The sequence below is a fragment of the Biomphalaria glabrata genome, chromosome 1 (genome assembly GCF_947242115.1).
Source record: "Biomphalaria glabrata chromosome 1, xgBioGlab47.1, whole genome shotgun sequence".
Lineage (NCBI taxonomy): Eukaryota > Metazoa > Mollusca > Gastropoda > Planorbidae > Biomphalaria > Biomphalaria glabrata.
In genome coordinates, this window is record NC_074711.1 from 64414874 (window position 1) to 64432647 (window position 17774).

At 39.2% G+C, this 17774-nt stretch overlaps 1 protein-coding gene across 3 annotated transcripts in view; it reads right to left on the reverse strand.

The window, feature by feature from the left end:
* The window catches only part of LOC106058751 (sialin-like), a 36043-nt gene that overhangs the window by 9599 nt on the left and 8670 nt on the right, over positions 1–17774 (reverse strand). Inside the window, exons 1-3 of one of the 3 annotated variants that reach the window (XM_056007866.1) lie at positions 9073–9154; positions 6564–7869; positions 1780–1883 (exon numbers count right to left, since the gene is read on the reverse strand). In XM_056007866.1, coding sequence (XP_055863841.1) covers positions 1780–1883; positions 6564–7802 — 1343 coding nt within the window. In that variant the 5' untranslated portion in view covers positions 7803–7869; positions 9073–9154. The other 2 variants (XM_056007857.1, XM_013216241.2) reach the window with 2 other exon arrangements.

Genomic DNA, 17774 nt, shown 5'->3' on the forward strand with positions numbered 1-17774 from the left:
CTATACACAGGTGATGACACTTAAACAGCTTGTTGCACTCAGTGCCATACCCTAGCAGAACCTGCAGCTTGCTTGTACCCAGTCTTGCTTTGTGCAAAGTACCAACGTTAACCACATTGTGTTTGAGGTTTGCATTTCCTTGACTAGTAAGCTTAGGTAAAAGCAAGGTTACAAAGACAGTTTCCACAAACACAAACTTAAAATCGGCCCCCGAAGTGGTCCACCCAGGCAGGCTTCAATATTTTCAGAAAAAACATCTGAATGAAATTATATCAAGGACAAATGAGAGATAAGAATGGAGAAAGAAGGTTGACAGATATTGTGTAGTGCCCCAACGGTCCAGCAGATCAAAGCATAAATGCAAGTGAATTCAAAGTTTGATGTGAACCTGGCCTAACTAGTTCCCCTTTCAGACCTTGTGGTCTATAGGGCAGATGATGTTAAGTTCATCTGTTTTTGTGGCCTACGGTTAACGAGGGTGTCGTGTAGCCAGCACAACGACCAACCGCCCTTTACTTTTCCCAAACTAATGTCAGGTACCCATTAGAGCTGGGTGGACTCAGAGGCGCCCAAATATTCCGAAGTTGAAAATCCCAGTTTTCACCAGGATTCGAACCCGTGACCCCCGGTTCGGAAGCCAACGCCTTACCGCTCAGCTACCACGCCTCCCCTGGTCTAACTGAAGTGTTTATATAGATTATAATCTCTTATTAGCTTTCAAGAAATTGCAGTTTACAAGATTACTATTCGTTTTAAATTAGGTCTGACTTATAATGCATACTAAGTAGCTTTTTCTCTTTAAAAAATTAAAAACTTCTTGCATAAGTGATTTTAAAAATTAGATTTTTTGCTTTCAGAGAAAAAAAAGTAGCCGTTGCATCAGAACTTTGAATGGTCTAAAATATTGTGATGTCAGATTTTCACTATCTTTTCTAGTTTACGAGATCTAAACGGGACTGGCGGACAGACGGACAGACATTTCACACAAAACTAATAGCGTCTTTTCCCCTTTCGGGGGCCGCTAAAAAAATCCTTGCGTAAATAAACAGAGATCTAATTGTTAGTGAGAGTTACCTTATGGGATGTACTTAGTCTATGGCCAATTAAGTACAAGTTTGACTTTTTTATTTCACTTTTTACCTTTTCCTAAGCGCATCAGATGATTCGTTCCCACCCTATCTGGTTTGTTGATTTCCCCGTGAGGCAAAATTAGTAGAAGTCGTTTATTTTAGTCCATCTAGATCTTGGTCGCATCTAAACCCAGGCTTAGGGCAAAGACCTTACATCCTTTTTTTTTTTTTTTTAATTTGTCTATATGTTACTACATGGATGTAATAATTACAGGTGCTGACCCAATGACCGACAAGTTCGTTAATTAACGAGTGGTGTCTTATTTTCTTTCCTCTGACTTGTCAATTTTAAAGTTAATGACTGAGGAGCAACAATTTTGTTTTGAATATTTGAAACTATAATTTATAAGACGTTTTTGTTTTACATTGGGAAAACTGTATCGCCTTAATTCACTAGTCGAAGAAATCTATCTGTCGCTGAAAGAAACGTCCAGTGGGAGAAACATGCCCAAGTGTTTACGAAGCTTCAATATGACGATGCTGTAAATAAGTCACTGGTCACACCCTTCAGAGGCGTGAAAGTTTAACACTTTATCACAAAAACAAAGTCAATAGTCCAACAAGACAGGTCTACATTCTATACCACAGCACTCCATTGTTTGCTTTTGTTCTTTCCTTCTGTCTATTTCAGGGGAGATAAGACACATACCTTGTTGTCAGGTAACCAACGAGAATAGGTGTGATGATGGACCCTGCGTTGAAGGAGGTCAACAACACGCCTTCAAATATGGAATCCCATGACATCTCTTGCTCCTAGTGACATTCAAGAGAAATGTTTTACAATCTATAAATGTTAAAGGTTGTTTTTAATTATGTATTTACTATAAACATGAAATAACATTCATGTAATGGCGTTCGTTGTTGGGTTGTTAGCCAAAATAGTGAAATTATAACCATTCATGGCATGTTACTTTCTTTAAATGAAACTTAAATGAAACTTTAAAAACTTCTTTAATAAAGAATGATCTAAATTTGTACTGACATTATATACAGTTTTCAATTCTAATGTACATCTATGTGAGATAACAAGATCTTGAGAATTTTAAACAAAATACAACGCACTTAAAAAACAACAACTCGTAACACAGGTCTCTTCTCCAATTTCTTCCTCTAGGTCAAATGACTTTTATCCTTTATTCAGCGCGCTTTTAAAAACTTATGTGCTATAATCTTACTCATGGTTACATTAGAATACATCAGCCAATACAAACACGAACACACACTCCATATAAATTCACAAAACAATACCTACAATTTTTTACAAACATTTGTGCGATGACTGGCCTACACAGCTTGACCACCTATAACAGGGGGCCCGAGTTCGAAACCCTGCTCGAGCTGTGCACCTAGCCCAGAGATCCACGAAATAAGTTTGGAGCACAGTGCTCTGAGCATGCTAAAAGCATGAAAGATTTGCTATGCAATAGCAATTAAAAAACATCAATCTCAATTATGTTGATGTTAATAAACTAGTTCTTGGACCTTTCTCATGTCCTAGGGGTGAGCACTCTTGACTGAGTTGACCACAAACAAATATGATTACAAAGCTTATATCAACTCACTCTGTTTGGTAAAAGGTTTGTACACGTTATTTCTCCGACACCCAATCTCGGATCAAGGTGTAAAATTTGCACAATATTTTTTTCACCTGACAACACAAGAATCAATTAAGAAAATACACTTTGTTAATTAACTATTGGTAATTTTTTTTTTGGTTTGGGAAATAAGGGAAATACATTGTACTTGACTGAGGTGGTGGTATAAGCTGAATTAGTCGCCGCTTTAAAGTAAGTTTGAAGGGGAAAAAAAGATAATTATACAATCTTCGATCTTCATACACAGCTCACTAGCAGAATGGTTAGAATGTAAAAAATATTTCTAATCGCTCAGATTTATTGTGGTTGGTCTAGATCAATGACAAACGTAAACTAATTGATACCACTACTCTTCGTATAAGCTTTTTTTGTTTTTTGTTGTCTTTTGAAGTATTTTTTTTTTATTTTCTTGTCGTTGTATTTTTTTTTTCATCTTTATGGTTAGAAAATCACATACAAAAAGATCTGCCGAGGCTCTTCATGAAGTTTTGTCTTCTATAACGATGACGTAACTTCACAGGTTATAGAACACATCAATTGAAAAGAGACTATTCTAAGCAGATAAGAACTCAATAAGCCTACTTGAGAGCTGTGACTAGGCTGAGATTTTGTTAAACTCATTTCCTTTAGACTCTATAGCAAAATCAGTTATAATATTCTACGTATCATACATGCTGCTATGATAGTTATTTGTTTAAAAAAAAAAGACTGACTTTCATGACCAAATTCTCATTGGGGAAAACGTCTGTGTAAACCTTCACGGACAATAATAATTTCCTATTCAGTATGATAGGACTAAGTCACATAAGTACTATTTTTCCAAGTGTCATGAAAGCATGTAACACCTTGCTTAAATTAGGAAAATCAATGCCTTAAGAGTTTAAGTTTTTAATTAATTAACATGCTCGCTATTAACTTAACACGTGGAAACGTTAGGGCGTAATAATAGTATTTTTTTTTATTTAAGGAATAAGATAATCTTAAAAAAGATAAGAAGATAAGATAATCGTAACTAATAAACATGAACTTTGCAAATTTTTTTTATTTAACTCTGAAATTTATTCAATAATTTGTCGTAACGAATTCTTTAGCAGACTGGGACATTTACTTTAATGAAATTTTTTATCTAACATAATAATTGGTTCTGTTAGTTAGATGTCATTTTTTTTACCTAACTGGCACAATCTATAAAACACCTTGACAGAAGAGATTTACAACATGACCAGAATGTAGTCTGCTAATGGACAGAAAAGATTTTTAAAAAAATAAGGTAAGAAAAAGAGATTTAAAGAGAAAAAAAGAAATGAGAAGGCTACAAAAAGATGGGAATCGTAGGATGTTGTAAAGGAGAGAGAGAGAGAGTGAAAGACAGAAAGAAAGAGAGAGAGAGAGAGAGAGTGAGTGAGAAAGTCAGAAACAGAAAGCGAGTAAAAAGGAAATAAAAAGACTCCAGAAAACGAGTGACAGAAGTGCCAATAAGGAGAAAGAGAGAAAAGGAGAAAGAGAGAAAGGAGAGAAAATGAGAAAGGAGGGAACAGGAGAAAGAGAGAAAGGACAGAAAATGAGAAAGGAGGGAACAGGAGAAAGAGAGAAAGGACAGAAAATGAGAAAGGAGGGAACAGGAGAAAGAGAGAAAGGACAGAAAATGAGAAAGAGAGAAAAGAGGGAGAAAGAGAGAAAGGAGAGAAAATGAGAAAGAGCGAAATGGAGAAATAGAGAAAGGATAGAAAAGGAGAAAGGAGGGAACAGTAGAGAAAATGAGAAAGAGAGAAAGGAGAAAAAAGGAGAAAGAGAGAAAGGAGAGAAAAGGAGAAAGAGAGAAAGGAGAGAAAAGGAGAAAGAGAGAAAGGAGAGAAAAGGAGAAAGGAGGAAACAGTAGAGAAAATGAGAAAGAGAGAAAGGAGAGAAAAGGAGAAAGAGAGAAAGGGGAGAAAGAGAGAAAGGGGAGAAAAGAGAGAATAGGAGAAAGGAGGGAACAGTAGAGAAAATGAGAAAGAGAGAAAGGAGAGAAAGGAGAGAAAAGGAGAAAGAGAGAAAGGAGAGAGAGAGAGAGAGAAAGGAGAGAGAGAGCAAAAATCAGAAGTAGAAAGGAAAAAAACATCCGTGTAGTCAATGTATAATCTGATATAATGTATTCAGCACTGTATAATGTATTCAGCACTGTATAATGTATTCAGCACTGTATAATGTATTCAGCACTGTATAATGTATTCCTTCATTGAATGTTGACTCTTTGTGACACGGAAACATGGGACCGTATCTATTTCTTTGAGCCTATTTAAATACATCTTTACCAAACATGAAAAACAACAATTACATTACATTGACTTGCACAGATCTTATAGAAGATATAAGATATAATCTGCTTATTGGAACATGTTCCGTCAGAATTTGATAAGCCTGGGCCTTTGATTTTAAAGTTTCTTGCAATATTTAGCACAAAGGCGGAGTAACTTAATATAGAAGCGCAAAATACCATTTATGTATCAAGAGATCTCATTAACTGAGGTCCGGATCCGCATGAAATTTCGTGCACAGGTTCCTTTTACCTCTTAAGTGCTCGATAAAATACGGTTTTGACAGATTCGCAGCCTGAAGGACGCAATGCGCGAAAAAACTACAAGCTTACTATTAAATCTCTGTATTTAATTTTCGGTATTTTCCTAAAAAGCTTCATCTATACTATAAAGCCATTGTAATTAAAATGGACCAAAAAATATGTGGGAGGGGAGCTGTCCGTCAGAAAGGCAACATATAGTATAGTTTTATATTTTGATATTGAATTGAGAAGCCGAAGAAAAGTCAAGAGATTATACCTAGAACCTCTTTGTGGTCGGCGGGGGGGGGGGGGGGGGGGGGAAACTATAGTGATACTTCTATTTGCGTGCGTGTGTGTTTGGGGGGGGGGAGTGTTGTGAAACGGGTCGTTCCGATTAAGGTCAAAAGTCTATGTCAGAGAACATAACGACAAGCAGGATGAAAAAAAAAAAAAGAGGTTCCACAAAGAGAGGAGGGGAGAGGGGAGAAATTGGAAGAGAAAAGCAACTAAAAGGAATAGAGAGAAAGAGAGAGGAAGAGAGAAAAGGAGAGAAAGATAGAGAAGGAAAGAAAATAATGTGGCCTGTTTATTGAAAGTCCAAAAACAAAGGAAAATGTATTTCGTCTTAAATAAACAATAGCGTAACCGCTGAGTAATGTTAGTATCTTAAAGTAAGTTTTTCTTAGAAAGAACAGTAACAGTAAGTAATGTATTAGCCTTGTTCTCATGAACAAAAAAAGACCATGACTATAACAATTTTTTAATGGGAACGAATCTAAATACCTAAGACTTGCGCAAACTTTTTATCTAAAATCCATAATAAAATATTTCATAACTGAAGACTTTAGATTGCTATTTTTTAAACACTTTATAGCTTTTCTACAATTAAAAAATAATAATTAAATAAGTCAGTTTGAAAACTGGCCGAGCTAAGTTCTCTTCTTCATCGTTCACCTCTTCCTATCTATCTCACTATATCTCTCACTGTCTCACTATTATATCCAAATCTCCTTATCTTACATCTTCCTATCTTCTTATCTTACATCTTCCTATCTTCTTATCTTTATCTTCGCATCTTTTGTTTTTGTCTTTTTACATGGCCCCAACATTTCTCTTTCTAGCTCTTTTCTCAATGTCAACTTTTTTTTACTATGTTCATTGACAGTAAGGATCCATAAGATCGTTTTGTCTTTCTTACTGTAAATGAACCAAGTAAACAAAATTTAGCCAAGGCAGATTGATCAGATCAAGCCTACATTTTGGAACATTCTTAATATTGAATCTTAAGTTGTTGCTTACCGTATAGGTTTTGTTGATCAGAACTTCCCTTTGATTGTAAGCCTCAAACGTTTGATTGTATGAATCAATAGATTCGTTGTAGGTCTCTGACCAATTAGTCGGGGTCGTAGTGTCCATGGTGGCGTTGTACATTTCCTCCACTAAGAATGTCCTCCTCATCGTCATCCCCAGAACAGCAACGCCCATGCACTGACGAAGAGCAGTCTGTACGAAGCGTCCCATAAAACACATGTAAGCAAGAACCCACCGGCAGGAAGTGTACTTGGAAAGGAAAGACTCTTTGGGAACACCTCGAGAACGTTTCAGTTTTGTGTATTTGTTTCTCTTACTGGAGTCTTTGTCTGACTTCCTCGGCTGTTCGCTCACGCCGTTTGATTGTGGGTTCTCCTTCTCTCTGAGACAGTTTTGACGAGAGGCAAGCTTTGCCACCACATGTAGTAGCAACTCATCAGTGCCAGAAACTGTGGTGCTGGTACTAGTTCTTTGGTCAGGTTCTGGACTGATATTTTCTGTACACGTTGTCACGTTATGCGAGGTACATGCAAGTTCTGTGTTTAGACTGTTACAGGAGACACATTCACAATTGGAACAAAGGATTTCATCTGATTGTATTCTAGCTGTTAAAGCCTGTTCTTGAGGATTGTTTAGTAAAGCACTAATTTTCTCTGAAACGGCGTCGTCTGAATTGCAGTAGCTATCACAGTCACTAGTATTGTTCATTTGTGTTAAAGTAGAGGTCGACTCGCTGCAAACTCCGGAATCCGGCGGAGTGGTTTGTTGAACACACAGAGGAAGGGACTTAATTTGAGAAACACAAGGAAGTCTTTCCGAGTAGCAGGTCATAGTTCTACTCAAAGACGAGTCTCCCCTGTCCAGATGTTTTGTTGTACAATTTATATCTTCATAAATATTGCCATTAAAGAAATAGTCCTCGTTTTCATATATAGACTCAATCCCCAAGTCTTCAAAGGCCTTAGCTTTAAATAAACTATTAGAACCAACATAGTTATCAGTTTGAATGATCTTGTCATCCTTTGGAAACGTCAGGCGGCTATGTTCAGACAGAGGAAGTATGTCGCACAGTTGTTCACAAAGCTGCAGAGAAGACAGAGAATTGTGCCGAGAAGTTTGGATACCCTCCAAACCTAATGAACAATGAACCCGTGACCCGGAAGTGTTCATTTCACTCAGATCTGCGATCTTTGTTTCCCCTGGGTCTTTAATGATCGACGGTCTCATTTTGGTTCAGAAACTATTAAAAGTCTGTAAATACTATGAATCGCTGTAGTATATCCTTAGGTCAGTTCTGAAGAAAAAAAATAAATTTTTGAGACATTTGATGCAGCATTAACTTAAACAAACATTGTGATACTTGAAAGTAGGTGGTTCAGAAAGACGAATATCATGCACAAATCTCTAAGTCTTAAGTCTGCACATACCGCTCTCAAATGCACATGGGCATCTGTATCAACTCGTTGTAAAACCTGCTATTTTAAATGCATAGTAAAGAGAAGTCAAAGCTCTTATTAACATCTAGTGCCCATTTCATTTTCACTTTTAGACAGTTTTTATAACATACTCTATCTCTTCTAAATTGAACCTGAGATCATTGAATTCACAGCCAAGTATTCTACCACTCAGCTCAGCCTACACCTGTTGTGAACATTTCTAAAATAAGAAGTATATCTTTACAAAATATGAGTTTGAACTTCAAATATTCAAAATCATCCATTTCACCGCTCTAACCCCCCCCCCTCAAATAAAATAAAATCCCCTCATTTCTATTTAACGAAAATACTTGAACGACTTAACAACCAAGCTTAAATTACAACCACACTAATCTGTAAGACCCAAACATGTTTTAGAAAAAGGCTGTAAGTAGATCTCAATGAATTCCATAAAACAAAAATGAAGACAACAATTATAAATCAGTCGCACGCACTTCTAGGAGTTTAGAGTTAAGTCTTATTTTGAGACTAAAATGCTCATTCGATTTGTGTGGAAAAGAAAAACCCTTGTTATGCTGTTATAATTGAATTATATTGGGCTGACGACAATGCTACAATGGAAACTACAAAAATAAAAGCTTTACTGTTTACTGTCGTCAATACGCGTGACAAGTCTGAATAGTCGTTTGCAAGAAAACCTTTATTTGCCTCGTTTTGAAAACTAGGTTAGCTAAAGGTAACTGTTCTTTTTCAATCCTCCCTCCACCAGGACTAACAATAAAACAATAAAATGATCACTTAACCTAAAAAAATATAGATAGTAAATCTATTCAATGCATAGATTTAAAAAAAAATAACACTGACCAAATTAAAAGACTAAATATAATAAAAACAGTGTATCTAGATCTTATACAATCTAACTCTTACAATTAATGGTAATCTACGCAGACTTTCTATGTCACAATGGTCACCAATGACTCAATTGAGTTGTTAAACACTTCTATTTATAGTTCACGACCACTGCTTTAGGAATGTTACTATAGAGATGTAGTACCACCTACGTGTTACATATCGACGTTTCAAGTCACCACGAGAAGCACAACTGACAGGATTCACAACCATCACAAAACAAAACAAAAGTTAAGGCGTAAATGAGAAACAGACAACAAGAAAACATGGCCGTCCTGTCAATTAATGTCGTCTGCTTGAAACTGACCTCTTTAGATTATGTGCCGAGATTTCTGTTTCTATGTCTAACGACTAGAGTGGAAAAAAAAATAATTTGATGATTTAAATCATAGTTTGGCTCTTTGGAACAAAACTGAAGTAAGGGATTCATGAATTGGCGGTACTTAGATTGGTTCAATCATCGCAAAGATTGTATCATTCATTCATGCCATGCCTCCAGCGTAGGGCGTGTAGGGAGTGAGTCCAACATGAAATCGTAAGAAACAAAAAAGGAAATAGAACAAAACATACTTGAAGGCAGCCTCAAAGTAAGGTGAAATTAGACACAGCTTAGTGAGAGGCCTCTGAGACTCATTGTACTCAGTCAATGAACACAAATACGTTGTACTCTTGTCAGAAGGGGCCTCTGAGAGTCAGTGTACTCAATCAATAAGTGGCCTCTGAGAGTCAGTCTACTCAATCAATAAGTGGCCTCTGAGAGTCAGTGTACTTAGTCAATAAGTGGCCTCTGAGAGTCAGTGTACTCAAGCAATAAGTGGCCTATGAGAGTCAGTGTTCTCAATCAATAAGTGGCCTCTGAGAGTCCGCACTCAATCAATAAGTGGCCTCTGACAGTCATTGTACTCAAACAATAAGTGGCCTCTGAGAGTCATTGTACTCAAGCAATAAGTGGCCTCTGAGAGTCAGTGTACTCAATCAATAAGTGGCCCTGAGAGTCATTGTACTCAAGCAATATGTGGCCTCTGAGAGTCAGTGTACTCAATCAATAAGTGGCCTCTGAGAGTCAGTGTACTCAAGCAATAAGTGGCCTCTGAGAGTCAGTTTACTTAGTCAATAGGTGGCCTCTGAGAGTCAGTGTACTCAATCAATAAGTGGCCTCTGAGAGTCCGCACTCAATCAATAAGTGGCCTCTGACAGTCATTGTACTCAAGCAATAAGTGGCCTCTGAGAGTCATTGTACTCAAGCAATAAGTGGCCTCTGAGAGTCAGTGTACTCAATCAATAAGTGGCCCTGAGAGTCATTGTACTCAAGCAATATGTGGCCTCTGAGAGTCAGTCTACTCAATCAATAAGTGGCCTCTGAGAGTCAGTTTACTTAGTCAATAGGTGGCCTCTGAGAGTCAGTGTACTCAATCAATAAGTGGCCTCTGAGAGTCCGCACTCAATCAATAAGTGGCCTCTGACAGTCATTGTACTCAAACAATAAGTGGCCTCTGAGAGTCATTGTACTCAAGCAATAAGTGGCCTCTGAGAGTCAGTGTACTCAATCAATAAGTGGCCCTGAGAGTCATTGTACTCAAGCAATATGTGGCCTCTGAGAGTCAGTGTACTCAATCAATAAGTGGCCTCTGAGAGTCAGTGTACTCAAGTAATAAGTGGCCTCTGAGAGTCAGTTTACTTAGTCAATAGGTGGCCTCTGAGAGTCAGTGTACTCAATCAATACGTGGTCTCTGAGACTCATTGTACTCGGTCAATAAACACAAACTCGTTAGTGGCTTCTGTCCCATTGTGTACTCAGTTATAACAAAAAAAAACGCCATTCACGACATATTTACCAAGATGAGATAAGTTGGTTCTTTTTAAACTATAAACAGACTATGTCATTAAAATATTTTAGCTTGACTATGAATTAGAGCAGTGATGCCCAGCCTAATTCGACCCGAGGGCCATTTTAATTTCCGACACTCGTGTCGCGGGCCACATGACCGAAAAGATACAAAAACGTAATGAAATGGAACTGAAACTATTTTATTAGAAACCCGTGGATCTAGTACTTACATTAATTAGTGAGATGTTTGAAGTTTGTCTTCTTATCTAGCCTTCAGAAAAATGGCTTCAATTCTCTACTTACAATGGGAGCAACATTATATCCAGTTTAACCACCGACTTATTTTCTTATCTCTTTTTGGCAACTATTCAATCCTTCGATCTCTAGGCGTAGTTTAACAATATTTTATTCGCGACTCAAATTAAGAATGCTGCCATATTTATTTGTTTGTTTTTTAAACAACCACACTTTCTTTACAAATCAAATACATTGGCTTATTATCATGTTCCACAAAAAAGTAAAGATCATTTCACTTTTCCTGTTAGATTATACATTTAGTCCCATTTTATAAACACAATGTTGAAGGTCATGGTACCAATCCATCAGAGAAAAAGTTAGGGCCCTAACGTAGGTAAAAATAACTTTATCAACCCTTACAGAGGGGATATTCTACACTTTGTGCCGTCGTTTCTGCGGGCCGGATGGAATAACTTCGCGGGCCGGATGTGGCCCGCGGGCCGTATTTTGGGCATCACTGAATTAGAGCTTTACAAACTTTTGTTTCTCTAGTTAGACAACGCCAACGTGCAGGCGCTGGCCTGGAAATTAAAATAGTGGGGACGACATTACTCAGGTTTGATCAAAAATACTCTTTAGGTGGGGCAAATTAAAACTACTATACAAAAGCAATGTGAATATGTATTTCGAACCGCACCAAATGTAACATTGTCTGACTAGAGTTTGTAGAAGCGGAGATCGTCATTTCTTAAGGTCCAAAATTTATTACACAGAGATTTGTGCAGTGGCGTGTCTTCCGTGTACACAGGGGGCTATATATGTTAGTCGCAAATAGACTGTTTTTTAAGCGGTTAAAATATAAAAAATATTTTAAAAGTTGCAATTAGTTTTGTGTCGTGTCCCTTGGCAAGTCTCGTTTAGATCGTAAAAAAACTAGCTGATTTCTCTTTTTGGAAAAAAAAAGTTACAAGTAATATTAGTCAGAAATATCATTATCGATAATAGCTAGCTTGGTTTGTTTTCAAGTTAAAATCAAATTAAAATCGACCAATTATTTTATCAATTAGTCGTAATTGTATATATATATATATATATATATTTATATAAAGGGCTTTTTTGTGACTGTACGCACCGGTACGGCGTACCGGCATCTTTTTTGTATGTGGGGGGATTATTACTTTTCTTATATTTTAACGTATATTATTAATTTATTAGTAGTTAAAAGTTAGGCAATCAATCACTCAGTACCGGCAACTAATCAATGAGTACCGGCACTATTTTTTTTACAAAAAAAGATAGATAGATTGATTGATAGATTGATAGATAGATAGATAGATAGATAGATAGATAGATAGATAGATAGATAGATAGATAGATAGATAGATAGATAGATGGAAAAAGAGAGAGAGAGAGAGAGAGTACCTAGCTAAAGAGAGAGAAGCCAAGAGAAGAGAATAGGTCTTCGGCTAAATTAACATAAATTTAAAACCTTATATTTTTTATAAGTAATTGGCTAGCTCAATGGCTAGCGCGTCGACCTTCTATCATGGAGGCTTGAGGCCTCGAGTTCGAATTCAGACTCAAGCAACTTTTTTTTTCTTTAATTGCTTTTGAAAAGTCAGCACAGAAGCCTTCTCCAAGATACCCCCAAATACCCCCCCCCCCCAGATACTCCCCCTTCCAAACTATTCCACACAAATTATTGGGCCATAGCGCATTGAGCATGTTTAAACCAAAGTATGGCCATTGCGCTTTTCTATTTCTATTGCAAGTCAAGGATAGAAATTTCATTGAGTTGTAATTTTATTATAATGTTACGTATTTCTGTTTTTCTGGCTAAATGTACTAGGCACACAAATAAAAGAAACACTGCAAAGAACTTGACGACTCAACTTTCAGCTTTATATAACTTTATTGAATTATAACTATAACAATTCGTCACTGTAACATGGGGCTCAAGTCCACTCTCTTCTACTGTCTCGCACAGTAGAGAACAGTATCGACGACTGTACTGACTCTTTTCACATGAACTCTCTGGTTTATAAAGAGTCCCTAATCGCTTGTCTATTGTTGCAAAAACACTGCTAGTACCCTCTGGAACAACATGGGAGGAAACATCACATCCTGTTGTTGTTTATACATGTCGATTCCAGAGGATGCCTGCTGCAGTGTCATCTCGCCGAGGTCACACGTAGTGACCTCTAACTGTCACTGTTCATTTGTCACAATGCCCCCCTTCGTAAATCTGTTCGTCCTCTGGAACAACACGTGAGGCACGTCCCATCCTGACTTTGTTTACATGCATAGATTCCAGATAACACTCGGTGCTGTGTCATCTCGCCGGGGTCACACATAGTGACCTCTACCTGTCACTGTTCATTCGTAACACTGCCCCCTTCTTAGATCTGTTCGTCCCGAACAGATTCTATTTCACCACGGTACTGACGGAGTCGGTCAACGTGGACAACCTTCAGCTTGGACCGTGGACTTTTCTGTATCCGGTAGACCACGTCGTTTATTCTTTTTACGACACGGTATGGACCTTCCCAGTCTCTTTGGAGTTTCGGGGATCTGCCTTTTCGTCTCTGTGGGTTATAGAGCCACACTAGATCATTCTCATGGAACCCCGACGTATTGGCCCGTTTGTCATACCTCGTTTTCATCAGGTCACTGTTGGTCTTGATGTTTCTGCGGGCCAATACATGAGCATTCTCCAATCGTCTTCGGAGATTGGTGACATATTCAGTTGAAGACACTGGCGTATCTCTCGGAATCCCAAATAACAGATCACATGGTAGACGAAGCTCACGACCAAATAACATCTTCGCTGGGGTATATCCTGTGGTGCTATGAACGGATCCTCTGTATGACATGAGGAACATGGGGATATGGGTGTCCCAGTCGTCTTGTCGGTCATCAGTAACCTTAGACAGATGTTGTTCTAGGGTTCTGTTGAATCGCTCCACCATTCCATCAGATTGCGGGTGGAGAGCTGTCGTGTGAGTCTTTTCGATGCCAAGTGTCTTGCACATCTCCTGGAAAACTTTGGACTCGAAGTTCCTGCCCTGGTCAGAGTGCAACTCATTAGGTACACCAAAGCGACTGATCCAGTTATCCACGAGTGTTTCGGCCACTGTGATAGCTTCTTGATTTGGTATGGCATAAGCTTCTGGCCATTTGCTGAAATAGTCCATGACTACCAAGATGTATTTGTTTCCTTTCTTGGTTTCAGGAAATGGGCCTGCTACATCTATTGCGATCCTTTCGAATGGAACACCAACATTATACTGTTGCAAAAGACCCCTAGTTTTGCGTCGAGGGCCTTTTGCTGCCGCACATATGTCGCACCTTCGACACCATTCCTCTACATCCTCTCTATATCTGAACCAGTAGAACCGCTGACGAACTTTTTCCAGAGTCTTATTGACACCAAGATGAGATCCGCTAGCGCCATTATGCATCTCTTTCAGTACTTCAGCAACGCTCACCTTCGGTAACATCAGCTGAAGGCGATTGGATGTTCCATCAGCAGATTCCCAAACTCTTTTGATGACACCATTGACCAACGTCAGCGAGTCCCACTGATCCCAGTACGCCTTGGTGGCTAGACCCTTCTCAGAGATGTCTTTCCAATCTGGCCGTTGTCCATCTTCTTTCCATAGAAGAATGGGAGCCAGATCTTCATCTTGCATTTGGTCCTCTCGAATCCTTTTATCACACCAGGGTCCGGAAACATCTACTCCGAGCCGAAGACAATTGACAGCTACCTCCTTTTCTTCAGCCTTCTTGCAGTGCTTACATTCTGCTTTGCAGGGTCGTCGAGACAGTGCATCAGCATTCTGGTGAATTTGCCCTTTTCGGTGCTTAGTTTCAAATTCATAGGTTTGAAGACGTTCGATCCACCTTGCCACCTGACCTTCAGGGCTCTTAAACGAAAGCAACCATTGCAGAGCTGCGTGATCTGACCTTAAGATAAATTTCTGCCCGTATAGGTACTTGTGGAAATGTTTTATTGCATCCACAGCAGCCAGCAATTCACGTCTCGTCACACAGTAGTTCCTTTCAGCTCTCGATAGGCTTCGACTGAAGTATGCGATGACTCGTTCAGTTTCATCCACCTTTTGGGACAAGACTGCGCCTATTCCAGTGTTGCTTGCATCTGTGTCGAGTATGAATGTCTTCCCTGGAATGGGGTAGGCCAATACTGGTGATGAGGATAGTGTGTTTTTCAGCCTCTCGAAAGCTTCTTGACATTCAGATGTCCAAATAAATGGCCTCTTTTGCTCTGTCAGTTGATGAAGGACCTTACAGATGTTTGAGAAATTTGGCACGAAACGTCGGTAGTATGTACAGAGTCCCAAGAAACTTCTCAGCTCATGGATATTACTTGGCGTAGGCCATCGTTTCACTGCCTCAACTTTGTCAGGGTCAGTGCTGACTCCGTCATTTGACACAATGTGACCAAGGTACTTAACGTTTTTCCTGAATAAGGAACACTTCTTTGGGCTGAGTCTCATTCCCGCACTTCTTATCCGTTGAAATACTTCCTTCAGATTTGCAAGGAGCTCTTCAAACGTTTTGCCAATGACAATAATGTCATCAAGGTAAACAAGGCATGTAGTCCAATGAAGTCCTCGTAAAACCCTCTCCATCAATCGTTCAAAGGTGGCTGGTGCGTTGCAGAGACCGAATGGCATCACAGTAAATTGCCAGAGGCCATTGCCAGCAGAGAAGGCGGTTTTCTCTCTATCATTGGGATGCATTTCAACTTGCCAATACCCACTCTTTAGGTCGAGAGTAGAAAATACCTGGGACCCTGCAAGCGTGTCCAAAGTATCGTCGATTCTAGGAAGTGGATAACTATCTTTATGTGTGACTTCATTCAGAGCTCTGTAATCTACACAAAATCGCATAGATCCATCCTTCTTCTTTACTAAGACAATAGGCGAACACCAAGGACTATTTGAGGGCTCAATGATTCCTTGCTGCGTCATGCCCTCTATCATGTCCATAGCTTCTTGTTGCTTTGCTAGCGGCAAGCGACGTGGTGGCTGTCGAATCGGTCTGGTGTTTCCAGTGTCTATTCGATGTTGTACCATGTTTGTCCGTCCGCAGTCTGTTTCATCAGATGGCAGAATATCTTCAAACTCAATGATCAACTGTTCCGCTTTGCTGTACTGCTCATCTGATAAATTCACTTTCATTTCTGTCAGGAGCTTGGTAATTTGTGGATTGAAAGGTTTGGTGGAATTAACGATCGTGATATCATTATTACAGTTTCTGATCAGGTCAAGAGTATTACATATTGCGATGGGGCTGTCTTTCTCTAGATGTCTCTCCTGTAGGCCGAGGTTCATGATTCTGACAGGCACCTTTTGATCTTTTCCGACAAGGACCAATGTTTTTCCTACTGCCATTCCGCTGTTGTCTTTTTCAATGCCTTCCACTATCGCCGTCATCGTTGCAGTTTGACCATGCTCTAACTTTCCCCAGATAATTGCTTCAGACTGAGCTGGCAAACTTGTATCTTCTGTTAAAAGGATTCTTCTTATTTGACCATTCTCTTCATCTTCATCCCCGAGCAAGGGAATCTCAACATCACCACATTTCAAAGTACCACCTCCGATGTTCAGAGAGAATTCACATTTCTGCATAAAATCGAGCCCAATAATACAGTCATCCGTAATGTTAGCGATCAGAAATTCATGTATAAATGACTGATGCCCGAGCTCAAAGTTTATATTTGTCAGTCCATGTATAGGCATCATTTCTCCACTGGCCGTCTTCAAGGAGTAAGAGTTCACTCTCTTGATTTCGTTCTTTTTGACAATGTCTGGACGAATGACTGAACGTGAGGCACCAGTATCTAGAAGAAAACGGTAATTTCGAGATCCAATTCTACCATTGATGTACAGACTTTTATTCTTCCCTAACACAGCGACTGGAATTATAGTTGCAGGGGCTGTCATGTTCTTGATCGCCGATTTTTGCCCCATAAAACCGGCGAAAGTTAGTTTCCCTGGTAGACATGAGCACCTGACCTTGCATCTGTCTCCGGTCTGTGCTGATACTCTGTTTGTCGGGGAAATCTTCTCGTGCAGTTCCTTTGTAGATGGCCAGGTTCTCCACAATTCCAACAACGTACACTGGTTCTATTCTGTCCTTCTTGCTTCTTATTTGGTCTGCGTTCTTCTAGCACTTCAGTTACCCTTCTGAGAAGTTGTGTAAGATCTTCTTCTTGGACTTCCAGCATACGCCCATGATGGATATTCTTAGAGGCGTCTTTGGCGGCTTCATAGGAGAGTGCGTAGACCAGAGCTTCGCTGGATTTGCGCTTACCACTGATTCTTATTGCCTTCTTCAGTTCTGGATCTCGAATAGCATCAATGAATGCATCAGTGATAATGACGTCCAGAAAGTCTTGTGCTGCTGTTGGATATGCCAAATGAGCAAGACGTTCTATGTCCGCCTCTAGCTCTTGCAAGGTTTCACCGGAGCGTTGTTGTCGGGTTTTCAACTGAACTCTATAAACTTCTTGTAAATGTTCGTCTCCGTAACGGAGCTCCATAGCCTTAACAATGGCAGCGTAATCTTGTTGATTTGTTATTGACTGAAGCAGTTCTGCTGCCTTCCCTCTTAAAGCTAACACCAGAGCAGTCGCTTTCTCTTCTTCAGTGTTCCAGTTATTAACCTTGGCCGCTGCCTCAAACTGTCTTTTGTAAACAGTCCATGAGATGGATCCATCAAACACAGGCGGCTTTATCTTCCCAGAGATTTCGGGCACTAATG